The sequence below is a fragment of the Palaemon carinicauda genome, chromosome 7, assembly GCF_036898095.1.
Source record: "Palaemon carinicauda isolate YSFRI2023 chromosome 7, ASM3689809v2, whole genome shotgun sequence".
Classification (NCBI taxonomy): Eukaryota; Metazoa; Arthropoda; class Malacostraca; order Decapoda; family Palaemonidae; genus Palaemon; species Palaemon carinicauda.
This window is the reverse complement of record NC_090731.1, coordinates 23551422-23567834: the sequence shown is the minus strand read 5'-3', so window position 1 is coordinate 23567834 and position 16413 is coordinate 23551422. Positions and strand designations below refer to the sequence as shown.

Below are 16413 nucleotides of genomic sequence, written 5' to 3'. Positions count from 1 at the left end.
AAATACAAAAAGAAACTAAATACACTAAGAAATAAATGAATATCCTCATAATATTAAACAGCACTCTTCCCAATTATTTTCTTTCATCTGAGTATGAGGATAAATATAGTTGTATTCCTGTTTGACCAAAAGTGTTACGAGAGAGAGAGAGAGAGAGAGAGAGAGAGAGAGAGAGAGAGAGAGAGAGAGAGAGAGAGAGAGAGAGAGAGAGAGAGAGAGAGAGAGTTATAAGTTTCAAAGATTGAGTTGTAGTATTGCTATTCATATCCTAATGACAGTCCATTACTGCTAATGTCATGTCATTTAGTATAAGTTTCGAAGATGAGGGGCTACTGCTCCTGCAGTTTAAATGCATGGCTATGGTTCACCAGGCCAATCTCGGACTTGTATGCCTTGCCACATGGTAGACAAGTCAAATGAGGGTTCGTGGATCTAGACACCTCTTGCCTGGCATGTCACAGCTGTCTTTTCGAAGCAATGTGTGCTGCAAAACCATGCCCCTGGGCAGTGACTCCACTGTTAACACCCATTCTGCAGACTTATGGGCGCTGGCAGCCTTTTCCAGGTTATCTGCTGGAATTTTGCATTTGGTTTCCAGGTTATTTGGTGGAATCTTGCATTTGGTTTCCAGGTTATCTAATGGAACCTTGCATTTGGTTTCCAGGTTATCTGGTGGAATCTTGCATTTGGTTTCTAGGTTATCTAATGGAACCTTGCATTTGGTTTCCAGGTTATCTGGTGGAATCTTGCATTTGGTTTCTAGGTTATCTAATGGAACCTTGCATTTGGTTTCCAGGTTATCTGGTGGAATCTTGCATTTGGTTTCCAGGTTATCTAATGGAACCTTGCATTTGGTTTCTAGGTTATCTGGTAGAATCTTCAGTTTTGATTTCCAGGTTATCTGGTGGAATCTTTCATTTGGTTTCCAGGTTATCTAGTGGAACCTTGCATTTGGTTTCCAGGTTATCTGTTGGAATCTTACTTTTGGTTTCCAGGTTATCTGGTGGCATCTTGAATTTGGTTTCCAGGTTATCTGGTGGCATCTTGTATTTAGGTTCCATGTTATCTGGTGGAATGAGTCTTGCATTTGGTTTCCAGGTTATCTATTGGAATCTTACTTTTGGTTTCCAGGTTATCTGGTGGAATCTTCCATTTGGTTTCCAGGTTATCTAGTGGAATCTTGCATTTGTTTTCCAGGTTATCTGGTGGAATCTTCCATTTGGTTTCCAGGTTATCTAGTGGAACCTTGCATTTGGTTTCCAGGTTATCTGGTGGAATCTTCCATTTGGTTTCCAGGTTATCTAGTGGAACCTTGCATTTGGTTTCCAGGTTATCTGATGGCATCTTGTATTTAGCTTCCATGTTATCTGGTGCAGTCTTGCATTTGATTTCCAGGTTATCTATTTGAATCTTCCATTTGGTTTCCAGGTTATCTAGTAGAACCTTGCATTTGGTTTTCAAGTTATCTAATGGAATCTTGCATTTGGTTTACACGTTATCTGATGGAATCTTTCTTTTGGTTTCCAGGTTATCTAGTGGAACCTTGTATTTGATTTCCTGGTTATCTGGTAGAATCTACAGTTTTGGTTTTCAGGTTATCTGGTTAAATCTTCCATTTGGTTTCCAGGTTATCTAGTGGAACCGTGCATTTGGTTTCCAGGTTATATGGTGAACCTTGCATTTGGTTTCCAGGTTATGTAGTGGAATCTTCCACCTGGTTTCCAGGTTATCTAGTGGAACCTTCATTTGGTTTCCAGGTTATGTGGTGGAATCTTGCATTTGTTTCCAGGTTATGTGGTGGAATCTTGTATTTTGTTTCCAGGTTATCTGGTGGAATCTTGTATTTGATTTCCAGGTTATCTGGTGGAATCTTGTATTTGGTTTCCAGGTTTTGTGATGGAATCTTGCATTTGGTTCCAGGTTATGTGGTGGAATCTTGCATTTGGTTTCCAGGTTATCTGGTGGAGTCTTGTATTTGGTTTCCAGGTTATCTGGTGGAATCTTGTATTTGGTTTCCAGGTTATCTAGTGGAATCTTTCATTTGGTTTCCAGGTTATCTGGTGGAATCTTGCAATTGGTTTCCAGATTATCTGGTGGCATCTTGTATTTAGCTTCCATGTTATCTGGTGGAGTCTTGCATTTGGTTTCCAGGTTATCTATTGGAATTTTACTTTTGGTTTCAGGTTATCTAGTGGAACCTTGCATTTGGTTTTCAGGTTATCTAATGGAACCTTGCATTTGGTTTCCATGGTTATCTGTTGGAATCTTGCATTGGGTTTTCAGGTTATCTGGTGGAATCTTGCATTTCGTTTCCAGGTTATCTGGTGGAATTTTCCATTTGGTTTTTAGGTTATCTGGTGGAATCTTCCATTTGGTTTCCAGGTTATATAATTGAACCTTGCATTTAGTTTCCAGGTTATCTATTGGAATCTTACTTTTGGTTTTCAGGTTATCTAATGGAACCTTGCATTTGGTTTTCAGGTTATCTAGTGGAACCTTGCATTTGGTTTTCAGGTTATCTAATGGAACCTTGCATTTGGTTTCCAGGTTATCTGTTGGAATCTTGCATTGGGTTTTCAGGTTATTTGGTGGAATCTTGCATTTTGTTTCCAGGTTATCTAGTGGAATCTTCCATTTGGTTTCCAGGTTATATAATTGAACCTTGCATTTAGTTTCCAGGTTATCTATTGGAATCTTACTTTTGGTTTTCAGGTTATCTAGTGGAATCTTGCATTTGGTTTTCAGGTTATCTAATGGAACCTTGCATTTGGTTTCCAGGTTATCTATTGGAATCTTTACTTTTGGTTTTCAGGTTATCTAGTGGAATCTTGCATTGGGTTTTCAGGTTATCTAATGGAACCTTGCATTTGGTTTCCAGGTTATCTGTTGGAATCTTGCATTGGGTTTTCGGTTACCTGGTGGAATCTTGCATTTTGGTTTCCAGGTTATCTAGTGGAATCTTCCATTTGGTTTCTAGGTTATCTAATGGGAACCTTGCATTTGGTTTCCAGGTTATGAGGTGGAATCTTGCATTTTGGTTCCAGGTTATGTGGTGGAATCTTGTATTTGGTTTCCAGGTTATCTGGTGGAATCTTCCATTTGGTTTCTAGGTTATCTGGTGGGACCTTGTATTTGGTTTCCAGGTTATGAGGTGGAATCTTGCATTTTGGTTCCAGGTTATGTGGTGGAATCTTGCATTTGGTTTTCAGGTTATCTAATGGAACCTTGCATTTGGTTTCCATGTTATCTGTTGGAATCTTGCATTGGGTTTTAAGGTTATCTAATGGAACCTTGCATTTGGTTTCCATGTTATCTGTTGGAATCTTGCATTGGGTTTTCAGGTTATCTAATGGAACCTTGCATTTGGTTTCCATGTTATCTGTTGGAATCTTGCATTGGGTTTTCGGGTTACCTGGTGGAATCTTGCATTTGGTTTCCAGGTTATCTGGTGGAATCTTCCATTTGGTTTCTAGGTTATCTGGTGGGACCTTGCATTTGGTTTCCAGGTTATGAGGTGGAATCTTGCATTTTGGTTCCAGGTTATGTGGTGGAATCTTGTATTTGGTTTCCAGGTTATCTGGTGGAATCTTCCATTTGGTTTCTAGGTTATCTGGTGGGACCTTGTATTTGGTTTCCAGGTTATGAGGTGGAATCTTGCATTTTGGTTCCAGGTTATGTGGTGGAATCTTGCATTTGGTTTCCAGGTTATCTGGTGGAATCTTCCATTTGGTTTCTAGGTTATCTGGTGGGACCTTGTATTTGGTTTCCAGGTTATGAGGTGGAATCTTGCATTTTGGTTCCAGGTTATGTGGTGGAATCTTGTATTTGGTTTCCAGGTTATCTGGTGGAATCATGTATTTGGTTTCCAGGTTATCAAGTGGAATCTTCCATTTGGTTTCCAGGTTATCTAGTGGGACCTTGCATTTAGTTTCCATGTTATCTGGTGGATTCTTGTATTTGGTTTCCAGGTTATGTGGTGGAATCTTGCATTTGGTTCCAGGTTATGTGGTGGAATCTTGCATTTGGTTTCCAGGTTATCTGGTGGAGTCTTGTATTTGGTTTCCAGGTTATCTGGTGGAATCTTGTATTTGGTTTCCAGGTTATCTAGTGGAATCTTTCATTTGGTTTCCAGGTTATCTGGTGGAATCTTGCAATTGGTTTCCAGATTATCTGGTGGCATCTTGTATTTAGCTTCCATGTTATCTGGTGGAGTCTTGCATTTGGTTTCCAGGTTATCTATTGGAATTTTACTTTTGGTTTCAAGGTTATCTAGTGGAACCTTCCATTTGGTTTTCAGGTTATCTAATGGAACCTTGCATTTCGTTTTCAGGTTATCTAATGGAACTTTGCATTTGGTTTCCAGGATATCTGTTGGAATCTTGCATTGGGTTTTCGGGTTACCTGGTGGAATCTTGCATTTGGTTTCCAGGTTATCTGGTGGAATCTTCCATTTGGTTTCTAGGTTATCTGGTGGGACCTTGCATTTGGTTTCCAGGTTATCTGGTGGAATCTTCCATTTGGTTTTCAGGTTATATAATTGAACCTTGCATTTGGTTTCCAGGTTATCTATTGGAATCTTACTTTTGGTTTTCAGGTTATCTAATGGAACCTTGCATTTGGTTTTCAGGTTATCTAGTGGAACCTTGCATTTGGTTTTCAGGTTATCTAATGGAACCTTGCATTTGGTTTCCAGGTTATCTGTTGGAATCTTGCATTGGGTTTTCAGGTTATTTGGTGGAATCTTGCATTTTGTTTCCAGGTTATCTAGTGGAATCTTCCATTTGGTTTCCAGGTTATATAATTGAACCTTGCATTTAGTTTCCAGGTTATCTATTGGAATCTTACTTTTGGTTTTCAGGTTATCTAATTGAACCTTGCATTTGGTTTTCAGGTTATCTAATGGAACCTCGCATTTGGTTTCCAGGTTATCTGTTGGAATCTTGCATTGGGTTTTCAGGTTATTTGGTGGAATCTTGCATTTTGTTTCCAGGTTATCTAGTGGAATCTTCCATTTGGTTTCCAGGTTATATAATTGAACCTTGCATTTAGTTTCCAGGTTATCTATTGGAATCTTACTTTTGGTTTTCAGGTTATCTAATTGAACCTTGCATTTGGTTTTCAGGTTATCTAATGGAACCTTGCATTTGGTTTCCAGGTTATCTGTTGGAATCTTGCATTGGGTTTTCAGGTTATTTGGTGGAATCTTGCATTTTGTTTCCAGGTTATCTGTGGAATCTTGCATTTGGTTTCCAGGTTATCTGTTGGAATCTTGCATTTGGTTTCCAGGTTATCTGTTGGAATCTTACTTTTGGTTTCCAGGTTATCTAGTGGAACCTTGCATTTGGTTTTCAGGTTATCTAATGGAACCTTGCATTTGGTTTTCAGGTTATCTAAAGGAACCTTGCATTTGATTTTCAGGTTATCTAAGGGAACTTTGCATTTGGTTTCCAGGTTATCTGTTGGAATCTTGCATTGGGTTTTCAGGTTATCTGGTGGAATCTTGCATTTGGTTTCCAGGTTATCTGTTGGAATCTTACTTTTGGTTTCTAGGTTATCTAGTGGAACCTTCACCTACGGGCCAACCAAGGGAAAGGCCCGTGCCAACAACAAGTGTTGGCTTTAATACCCCAACAACAACATAGTGGAACCTTGCATTTGGTTTCTAAGTTCTCTAATGGAACCTTGCATTTGGTTTTTCTTTTGGAATCTTGCATTTGGTTTCCAGATTATCTAGTGGAATCTTGCATTTGGTTTTCTGTTGGAACCTTGCATTTGGTTACCTGGTTATCTGTTGGAATCTTGCATTGGGTTTTCAGGTTATCTCATAGAACTTTGCATTCGGTTTCCAGGTTATCTAATGGAACTTTGCATTTGGTTTGCAGGTTATCTAGTGGAACTTTGCATTTGATTTTCAGGTTATCTAATTGAACCTTGCATTTGGTTTTCAGGTTATCTAATTGAACCTTGCATTTGGTTTCCTGGTTATCTGTTGGAATCTTGCCTTGGGTTTTCAGGTTATCTGGTGGAATCTTGCATTTCGTTTCCAGGTTATCTGGTGGAATTTTCCATTTGGTTTTTAGGTTATCTGGTGGAATCTTCCATTTGGTTTCCAGGTTATATAATTGAACCTTGCATTTAGTTTCCAGGTTATCTATTGGAATCTTACTTTTGGTTTTCAGGTTATCTAATGGAACCTTGCATTTGGTTTTCAGGTTATCTAGTGGAACCTTGCATTTGGTTTTCAGGTTATCTAATGGAACCTTGCATTTGGTTTCCAGGTTATCTGTTGGAATCTTGCATTGGGTTTTCAGGTTATTTGGTGGAATCTTGCATTTTGTTTCCAGGTTATCTAGTGGAATCTTCCATTTGGTTTCCAGGTTATATAATTGAACCTTGCATTTAGTTTCCAGGTTATCTATTGGAATCTTACTTTTGGTTTTCAGGTTATCTAATTGAACCTTGCATTTGGTTTTCAGGTTATCTAATGGAACCTTGCATTTGGTTTCCAGGTTATCTGTTGGAATCTTGCATTGGGTTTTCAGGTTATTTGGTGGAATCTTGCATTTTGTTTCCAGGTTATCTGTGGAATCTTGCATTTGGTTTCCAGGTTATCTGTTGGAATCTTGCATTTGGTTTCCAGGTTATCTGTTGGAATCTTACTTTTGGTTTCCAGGTTATCTAGTGGAACCTTGCATTTGGTTTTCAGGTTATCTAATGGAACCTTGCATTTGGTTTTCAGGTTATCTAAAGGAACCTTGCATTTGATTTTCAGGTTATCTAATGGAACTTTGCATTTGGTTTCCAGGTTATCTGTTGGAATCTTGCATTGGGTTTTCAGGTTATCTGGTGGAATCTTGCATTTCGTTTCCAGGTTATCTGGTGGAATCTTCCATTTCGGTTTTCAGGTAATATAATTGAACCTTACATTTGGTTTTCAGGTTATCTATTAGAATCTTACTTTTGGTTTCCAGATTATCTAGTGGAACCTTGCATTTGGTTTTCAGGTTATCTAATGGAACCTTACATTTGGTTTTCAGGTTATCTAATGGAACCTTGCATTTGGTTTTCAGGTTATCTAATGGAACTTTGCATTTGGTTTCCATGTTATCTGTTGGAATCTTGCATTGGGTTTTCAGGTTATCTGGTGGAATCTTGCATTTCGTTTCCAGGTTATCTGGTGGAATCTTCCATTTTTGTTTTCAGGTTATATAATTGAACATTGCATTTGGTTTTCAGGTTATCTATTGGAATCTTACTTTTGGTTTCCAGATTATCTAGTGGAACCTTGCATTTGGTTTTCAGGTTATCTAATGGAACCTTGCATTTGGTTTTCAGGTTATCTCTTGGAATCTTGCATTTGGTTTCCAGGTTATCTGTTGGAATCTTGTATTAGGTTTTTAGGTTATCTGGTGGAACCTTGCATTTCGTTTACAGTTTATCTGGTGGAATCTTCCATTTGGTTTTCAGGTTATATAATTGAACCTTACATTGAGTTTTCAGGTTATCTAATGGAATCTTGCATTTGGTTTTCAGGTTATCTAGTAGAACCTTACATTTGGTTTCCAAGTTATCTATTGGAATTTTACTTTTGGTTTCCAGGTTATCTAGTGGAACCTTGCATTTGGTTTTCAGGTTATCTAATGGAACCTTGCATTTCGTTTTCAGGTTATCTAATGGAACTTTGCATTTGGTTTCCAGGTTATCTGTTGGAATCTTGCATTGGGTTTTCAGGTTATCTGGTGGAATCTTGCATTTCGTTTCCAGGTTATCTGGTGGAATCTTCCATTTCGGTTTTCAGGTAATATAATTGAACCTTACATTTGGTTTTCAGGTTATCTATTAGAATCTTACTTTTGGTTTCCAGATTATCTAGTGGAACCTTGCATTTGGTTTTCAGGTTATCTAATGGAACCTTACATTTGGTTTTCAGGTTATCTAATGGAACCTTGCATTTGGTTTTCAGGTTATCTAATGGAACTTTGCATTTGGTTTCCATGTTATCTGTTGGAATCTTGCATTGGGTTTTCAGGTTATCTGGTGGAATCTTGCATTTCGTTTCCAGGTTATCTGGTGGAATCTTCCATTTTTGTTTTCAGGTTATATAATTGAACATTGCATTTGGTTTTCAGGTTATCTATTGGAATCTTACTTTTGGTTTCCAGGTTATCTAGTGGAACCTTGCATTTGGTTTTCAGGTTATCTAATGGAACCTTGCATTTGGTTTTCAGGTTATCTCTTGGAATCTTGCATTTGGTTTCCAGGTTATCTGTTGGAATCTTGTATTAGGTTTTTAGGTTATCTGGTGGAACCTTGCATTTCGTTTCCAGTTTATCTGGTGGAATCTTCCATTTGGTTTTCAGGTTATATAATTGAACCTTACATTGAGTTTTCAGGTTATCTAATGGAATCTTGCATTTGGTTTTCAGGTTATCTAGTAGAACCTTACATTTGGTTTCCAAGTTATCAGTGGAATCTTACATTTGATTTTCAGGTTATCTGTGGAATCTTGCATTTGGTTTCCAGGTTATCTGTGGAATCTTGCATTTGGTTTTCAGGTTATCTGTGGAATCTTGCATTTGGTTTCCAGTTTATCTGTGGAATCTTCCATTTGGATTACTGGGTATATATATATATATATATATATATATATATATATATATATATATATATATATATATATATATATATATATATATATATATATACTGCGTGTATTAGATAAAGTCAGTAGAAAAAATATACAAATAAGTTGATGTCAGGCATTTTCATGTAGCCTACGCGTAGCTGCGCGGGTTGTAGCAAATGGTTTAAACAGGGAAGCCACGGGAAGGTTTGCTACTGGGACCTGCATTGTCAATGTAGGACTACAGGAAGCAAATGACAGTGTTAGCCATTGGATGCACGAGTGGTACGAAGATATGATGATGAGGCCTTTTCATGAATGATATGTTAATTATTGGGGAAAGGGGCAGGGAAGTATAGCCACAGAGGATTGCAAATCAATTTTCACATCGCTTGGTTATTTTCTATGACCTGTGAATTCTCTCTCTCTCTCTCTCTCTCTCTCTCTCTCTCTCTCTCTCTCTCTCTCTCTCTCTCTCTCTCTCTCTCTCTCTCTCTCAAATGGTAGAGAATTAGACATTCCATTGAGGGTTGGATTGTGACAGATTACTAAGAGAAGTTAGAAATTTTCATGTTAGTTTCATGTGTGGAAATCAAAACTTAAAGATATTAGCTGATATCTTTATTTCTCATATATATATATATATATATATATATATATATATATATATATATATATATATATATATATATATATATATATATATATATATATATATATATATATATATATATATATATATATATATATATATATATATATATATATACGTATACATATGTATATATATATATATATATATATATATATATATATATATATATATATATATATATATATATATACGTATACATATATATATATGTATATATATATATATATATATATATATATATATATATATATATATATATATATATATATGTGTGTGTGTGTGTGTGTGTATATATATATATATATATATATATATATATATATATATATATATATATATATATATATATATACATATATATATATATATATATATATATATATATATATATATATATATATATATATATATATATATATATATATGTATATATATATATATATACATATATATGTATATATATATATATATATATATATATATATATATATATATATATATATATATATATATATATATATATATATATATATATATATATATATATATATGTATATGGAAGTTAGTAAAAGAACATTTTGTTGGGATTACAAGTGATGTGTGTGGCAAGAAGTTTGTTGGAGGCAGCATGAGGAAGGGCAGTGAATGGTGGAATGAAGGAGTGAAGGTAAAAGTGGAAGAGAAAAAGAGAGCTTTTGAAGAATGGCTGCAGAGTAATAGTGTATAGAAGTATGAAAGATATAGAGAGAAAAATGTAGGAGTAAAGCGCAAGGTAGGTGAGGCAAAGAGGGCAGCTGACCTGAGGTGGGGTCAGGGATTGGGTTATTCATATGAAGAGAATAAGAAGAAGTTTTGGAAAGAAGTAAAGAGAGTAAGGAAGGCTGGTTCAAGAATTGAAGAAACAGTGAAAGATGGATATGGAAGGTTGTTAAAAGGAGAGGAGGCAAGAAAAAGGTGGATGGAATATTTAGAAAGTTTAGTGAATGTTTAGGATACTAGGGAGGCAGATATAATTACTGTTGCGGGTATTGAGGTGCCGGTGATGGGAGATGAGAATGAGAGAGAGAGAGATTACAAGAGCGGAAGCGAGGAGAGCACTAAATGAAACGAGAGTAGGAAAAGCATCTGGTATGGATGGTGTGAGAGCTGAGATATTGAAGGAAAGGGGTGTTACTGTACTTGAATGGTTGGTGAGATTGTTTAATATGTGTTTTGTGTTGTCAATGGTACCAGTAGACGAGGTTTGTGTGTGTATTGTACCACTATATATGGGTAAGGGAGATGTGCATGAGTGTTGTAATTCAAGGGGTATTACTTTCTTGAGTATAGTTGGAAAAGTGTATGGTAGACTAATGATTAATAGGATTAAGGATAAAACAGAGAATGCAATCTTAGAAGTACAGGGTGGTTTTAGAAGAGGTAGGGGTTGTATGAATCAGATTTTTACAGTTAGGCAGATATGCGAGAAATATTTAGCAAAAGGTAAGGAGGTTTATGTTGCGTTTATGGATCTGGAGAAAGCGTATGATAAAGTTGAGGTTATATGGAGTTGGTGGAAGGTTGTTGCAATCAGTGAAAAGTTTCTACAAAGGTAGTAAAGCATGTGTTAGGATAGGATATGAGGTGAGCAATTGGTTTCCTGTGAGAGTGGGGCTAAGACAGGGAAGTGTTATGTTGCCGTGGTTGTTTAACTTGTATGTTGATGGAATGGTGAGAGAGGGGAATGCTCGAGTGCTTGGACGAGGATTGAAACTGGTAGACGAGAATGACCATGAATGGGAGGTAAATCAATTGTTGTTTGCAGATGATGCTGTACTGGTTGCAGACGCGGAAGAGAAGCTTGGCTGATTAGTGACAGAATTTGGAAGGGTGTGTGAGAGAAGGAAGTTGAGAGTTAATGTGAGTAAGAGTAAGGTATGAGATGTACGAGAAGGGAAGGTGGTGCGAAGTTTAATGTCATGTTGAATGTAGAGTTACTTGAGGAGGTGGATCAGTTTAAGTACTTGTGGTCTGTTGTTGCAGCAAATGGTGGGTGGAGTGGAAGCAGATGTACGTCAGAGAGTGAATGAAGGATGCAAAGTGTTGGGGGCAGTTAAGGGAGTAGTAAAAAATAGAAGGTTGGGCATGAATGTAAAGAGAGTTCTGTATGAGAAAGTGATTGTACCAACTGTGATGTATGGATGGGAGTTGTGGGGAATGAAAGTGATGGAGAGACAGAAATTGAATGTGTTTGAGATGAAGTGTCTAAGGAGTATGGCTGGTGTATCTCGAGTAGATAGGGTTAGGAACAAAGTAGTGTGAGTGAGAACGGGTGTAAGAAATGAATTAGCAGCTAGAGTGGATATGAATGTGTTTAGGTGGTTTGGCCATATTGAGAGAATAGAAAATGGCTGTCTGCTAAAGACGGTGATGAATACAAGAGTTGATGGGAGAAGTACAAGAGGAAAGCCAAGGTTTGGGTGGATGGATGGAGTGAAGAAAGCTCTGGGTGATAGGAAGCTAGATGTGAGAGAGGCAAGAGGGCGTGCTAGAAATAGGAATGAATGGCGACCTATTGTGACGCAGTTCTGGTAGGCTCTGCTGCTTCCTCCGGTGTCTTGGATGACCGCGAAGGTAGCAGCAGTAGGGGATTCAGAGTTATGAAGCTTCATCTGTGATGGATAACGGGGGAGGGTGGGCTGTGGCACCCTACCAGTACCAGCCGAACTCTGCTGAGTCCCTTGTCAGGCTGGGAGGAACGTAGAGAGGAGAGGACCCCTTTTATGTTTCATTTGTTTGATGTCGGCTACTCCCAAAATTGGGGGAAGTGCCTTGGTATATATATATATATATATATATATATATATATATATATATATATATATATATATATATATATATATATATATATATATATATATATATATATATATATATATGTGTGTGTGTTATCTGAAATTGAATATCTGTACTTGCAGTCTTGAACTATTTACGTTACTTGGGCAATGAAATTTTTTTTAGGTATTTTGAAGGTGTTTTTCACTCGATTTTCAGACACAACAAAATTATGTTTAGTCACTGTTTTTAGTCTCGTTTTCTGCTTTCAATATTAGTGTATTATTATATAATTATCATTATATTCAAGTTCAGATAAATATCCACATACGAACTGCTATGATTTCGTTTAATATTGTTGTTATTACTACTACAAACTTCATATAAATCTCTATAGACTAACTGTCTATTGATATAGTACCGTTGTAAGTAAATTGCGATAGAGAACATTGCCAGCTGCCTTTAGGCATTTTTTTTTTTATTATAAAGATGGATATATTCCATGTATATTTCACGTTAATTTTGTAAAATTCTTTTTAAAGATACCTAAAACGCAATGAGTATTAAATTCAAATATGTTTTATTCATAGCAATTACAGATACAATCCGGATATACATACTATTTGAGAAATAAATATTGAGCAACGGGTGGGGAAGCTTAGCCGCCATGTTTCCTTTCCCTTCACTCCATTACCCGTGCTCGTCAATCCCGTCTCTGTTGAACGTCCATCCATGTACTTCGTGTCTTATTAACAGGTAAAAGTTTGATACTAATGCCTAATTATAAGCATGCTTGAATTTGAGTTATTATTTTATGCTCCTAATTACTAATACTATAGTTCAGGTTAGTATTTAAAAGCATAATGCTATTTTGCTTTGTAATGTTCAAAAGTAGGCTGTAACCCTAAATGGAGGCATATTTAGTTTTCATTATAGAACATTTCAATATTAGTTAGGTCATTGAAACTTGCATAATTGAAGAGATCATTGCGCATAAACTGTATGGAATTCCATATACCAGTGGCGGAAACATCTATTAACAAAGTTACAGCTTTTGATAAAATCCCCTTTGTGCCATTTGTCAGCTTAGCACTGGCCACTGGAGCCTCCTTACACCCATTAGTTTTAAAAGCACTGATTGGTTTGTGCTTCTGTTGTAAGTTGTTCGAACAGAATAAAGTAACCAAGATTTTATAATTGTTTTTTTTTTTTTTTTTGATGTAATATACAGTATAATTATAGCTCTTATTTTATTTGTTAATAATGAAAGGTTAAGGTAGAAACGTGTGGTTGATACATTTAATATGACAATGGGAAATGGAAGCTTAGTCCATATTTGAATAGAGGCTGGAGTGCAATTCTGTAATCCACCCCTTTGTCAAGTTTGTATATTTTGATAATCAATGCCGAAATGGTGGCTCGCTAGTCTAACATGCATAGTGAAAAATGTTCTACTCAATAAAACATAGGAGCAATGAGGTAATGTTCAACCACAAGTAAAGCAAGCTATCTCAGCAAAAACCCATTTTTGGGCTCAAGCCATGGCGTCCTGATGGAAGGTTCCTGTTTGGTAGCTTCCTTGGGTATAAGACTACTAAGATATTCCCAGAGAATTTAACCACAGGTTATCACAGAATTCTAACTTCTGGAGCGAGTATCTCAAAGGTTTCCCTTTAAGACATCGTAATACAACAGGGGACACGCATGTCTGGTCGTGCCACATAGCTATCTCCACCCCGAACAGAGTTAACGCTTCGGTGTGTAAGGGCTGAGAATAGCTGGGAGCCGTTCCACAGCTAATATCACTCGTGGCTACTACTGATACTCGAGACGTAAACAAACGGACGCCATTGCTCTAATGACGTCACGCGCGTCTTTATCCTTTGTTTAGTAGCTGCCCTACTGAGACGGATTTTCCCTTGTGTGAACTTTATCGCTTTGCATCTTCGCTATGTCGTTACCTTCAGCCTCGCCTTCTTCTGGAAAGTTGAGTACAAGGTTCCAGTATTGTTTAATTAAGCTCTGGCCGTAAAGTAAATATTATTTCGCGAAATAATTGATGTTTTGTGGCAGAGCTGTGCCTCTACCGGACCCGCCATTTTATGGCGTCGTTGTTGTTTTGCATGTCCTATTTAGTTAGCCACAACAACGCTTCCGGCCTTATATACTAATCGAATACATTAGTTTATTTAGTCTTCATAGCTAGGAACTTTTATATCGTGTTTAGACGCTTTTTATCGGTCATCGATTGACTTCATACCAGTCGGCTACTATAGCCCCCAGGCCAGGAGCCTATATACAAGTGTTCATGCATGATGTATCAGTGATCCTAGACTAAGTTATGAAGATAGTGGCATTATTATTTTACAATACTTTTGACTAGTGATGCAAATGTTTTCGCCTTCAGGGACCATATAGGGGATAGGCTAGTCAGTGATTCTTACTAGCCTAACCTAACCTTAGGACCCCTATATGCTTCCTTCATCCCCTGCCTTGGCACTCCCTCTAATTAGCCTTGATCCCTTTTCTGAGTAAAGGGATTTATTGTCTAATAGAGTATTATATCGCCTCTCAGTCCTCCCTAAAGGAATGAACCCCCTTTAGGATTGCGTCTGAGAGTGAGGTTAGGCTAGCCTACCTCTATGGCTAGGATAGTCTACGACTTTCCTGCGATAGCGATACGTCTTCTTCCTTGCCTAGTTCAGGACTTTTAGCCCTGATCTAGGCCGGGTTAGGAAGGTTTCTCTGTTCCATGCTGAAACTGTACTCTTGCACCGTTTTAGCCGATCAGCCTAATCTTAGGTTAGGGAGTGTCCTCCCTTCCCTTTGTGGCCGCTCTGGTACAGAAACCCTTCCTGGGAAGACCCCTCTCTTCTCCCTCCCCACCTATCTCTTGTATAGCCTAGCCTATGCTTAGGTTAGTTTATACTCATCTGTCCCCTGTCCTACAAATCCTCCTTAGGGTGGATGAGTAGGGCTACCCGAGCTTCCCTGTGCTGTCCGCTCTGGTACATATACCTTCATAGTGTCCTATAAGGTTAGTTACTAGTGTAGCTCTGCATAGGGGAGTCTCCCCCCCCCTCTTGGGTGTTCCCTAGTCCTCCCTTGGGCTACCTGCTCCCGGTCCCTAGTGACCCCTGCTTATGGATGATAGAGCCTGTCTCTATCATGGGTACACCCCCTCAGGGAGGGGGAGGGATGTCTGGAACCCTGAAGGTACTTCCTGCATCCTTCCCCCCCTCCCCCTGTCTCTCTATCTATCCGGGTGCCGGTCTCTTGCCGCCTCTTCTGCCGGCAATACCTGCCTCTTGGTGACTTCCCTACCCTTGCCGCCAGCCCCCCGTGTACCGAGGGACTGCCGGCTGCCGCCGGCTACTACCGGCAGCTCTCCTACTCCTATCTAATCGTCCGCTTGCCGGTCGATCTCCGGAGTGCCGGCATATACTGCCGGCAACCCGATACTACCTGTACCATCCTTACCCCAGTCACCAATCCGGCATCCTCCGGCTGCCGGAGCCGCCGCTCCCTGCCGGCGTGCCGCCGTTGTGCCGGCGGCCGCCATCCTGGTATCTAACTGACTTTGAAAATTGTCTGTTCTAGTGCCAGAATCTATGCTGGAGCGAGCTCCGGCGTGCCGGCGGCTTGCCGGATACCCCGGAGGCGTCAAGAATACTTGCACCCCCTCTCTGTAGCTATCATAAGACTAAGATAGCCCTACCTTGCAAATAGATAAGCTGCTTTGCTTCTAAGATCAGTACCTAGTACTGCTCTATTAGTGATCATGCTGTCTCTTTGCATTCTTCTATTTCCAGCATGCTATGTGCATCTTAGCGCGGCTGGTTGCCAGAAGCAGTTTCCCTTAATGAGACCTTCTGGCTCTTATCTGGGAACCGAATGAATTCGATCCCAACCTTGTCCTTGGCCTTCCATGGAGTTCCAATATAATGGGAATCCTAGGAAACTATATCCAATGATCTCGGTCATTTGGATTATCCCAGGACCAAGCCTATGGTAACCAGCCGGGCGAGATGCATGGAGCGTGTTCCCCTTTACTGTTTCATTCTCTATGCATCACACCTTCTTTAAGTTAAAATTAATGATTAATATTAACTTAATTTAAGAGCCATTCCTATGACTCCCCCATACTCATTTTCTCTTTCTTCCACAGGAGGAGCAGATGAAGTGCGATTTCGCATACTGTGCTGTGAAACGCTCGCAGTTTTACGGACATACGGCGTGCAGGACTCACGCCCCTTGCTCAGACAAGAAAGGGGATTGGAAGTTCTGGAATCCACTGGAATGTACGGTCTGCCAGGCCTAC

The 16413-nt window shown here is 38.6% G+C and overlaps 4 protein-coding genes and 1 long non-coding RNA gene across 5 annotated transcripts in view; 1 reads left to right on the top strand and 4 right to left on the bottom strand.

Annotated features, from left to right (window-relative positions):
• Positions 1–2217: 2217 nt before the first annotated feature.
• Positions 2218–3935, bottom strand: LOC137644225 (uncharacterized). Its single transcript, XM_068377226.1, has 2 exons — positions 2994–3935; positions 2218–2760 (listed from the first exon to the last, which is right to left on the bottom strand). The coding sequence occupies exons 1-2, from the start codon at positions 3933–3935 to the stop codon at positions 2218–2220; spliced, it is 1485 nt and encodes a 494-aa protein (XP_068233327.1).
• A 182-nt stretch (positions 3936–4117) lies between these two features.
• On the bottom strand, positions 4118–5242 carry LOC137644224 (uncharacterized). The gene has a single exon (XM_068377225.1). It carries the CDS (start codon positions 5240–5242, stop codon positions 4118–4120), a length of 1125 nt encoding a protein of 374 aa, XP_068233326.1.
• A 580-nt stretch (positions 5243–5822) lies between these two features.
• On the bottom strand, positions 5823–6596 carry LOC137644223 (uncharacterized). Its single transcript, XM_068377224.1, has one exon. It carries the CDS (start codon positions 6594–6596, stop codon positions 5823–5825), a length of 774 nt encoding a protein of 257 aa, XP_068233325.1.
• Positions 6597–6872: 276 nt separating this feature from the next.
• LOC137644222 (uncharacterized) lies at positions 6873–7996 on the bottom strand. Its single transcript, XM_068377223.1, has 4 exons — positions 7852–7996; positions 7488–7769; positions 7257–7373; positions 6873–7174 (listed from the first exon to the last, which is right to left on the bottom strand). Exons 1-4 carry the CDS (start codon positions 7994–7996, stop codon positions 6873–6875), a joined length of 846 nt encoding a protein of 281 aa, XP_068233324.1.
• A 4747-nt stretch (positions 7997–12743) lies between these two features.
• The window catches only part of LOC137643528 (uncharacterized), a 59047-nt gene continuing 55377 nt past the window's right edge, over positions 12744–16413 (top strand). Inside the window, exon 1 of the long non-coding RNA XR_011044990.1 lies at positions 12744–12848. This is a non-coding gene — a long non-coding RNA (uncharacterized lncRNA). The remainder of the gene's footprint in view (positions 12849–16413) is intronic.

Excerpts from the sequence above, each read along its gene's own strand:
- LOC137644225 (XM_068377226.1), bottom strand. The coding sequence starts at position 3,935 with ATGGAAACTAAATGCAAGGTCCCACTAGATAACCTGGAAACCAAATGG. Across the intron at positions 2,761-2,993 it reads ACCTGGAAACCAAATGCAAG|GTTCCATTAGATAACCTGAA; the intron begins GTTCCCATTAGA and ends ACCAAATGCAAG.
- LOC137644224 (XM_068377225.1), bottom strand. The coding sequence starts at position 5,242 with ATGCAAGATTCCACAGATAACCTGGAAACAAAATGCAAGATTCCACCA.
- LOC137644223 (XM_068377224.1), bottom strand. The coding sequence starts at position 6,596 with ATGCAAGATTCCACAGATAACCTGGAAACAAAATGCAAGATTCCACCA.
- LOC137644222 (XM_068377223.1), bottom strand. The coding sequence starts at position 7,996 with ATGGAAACCAAATGCAAAGTTCCATTAGATAACCTGAAAACCAAATGC. Across the intron at positions 7,770-7,851 it reads AGATAATCTGGAAACCAAAA|ATAACCTGGAAACGAAATGC; the intron begins GTAAGATTCTAA and ends AGATTCCACCAG. Across the intron at positions 7,374-7,487 it reads AGATAACCTGAAAACTCAAT|ATAACCTGGAAACCAAATGC; the intron begins GTAAGGTTCAAT and ends AGATTCCAACAG.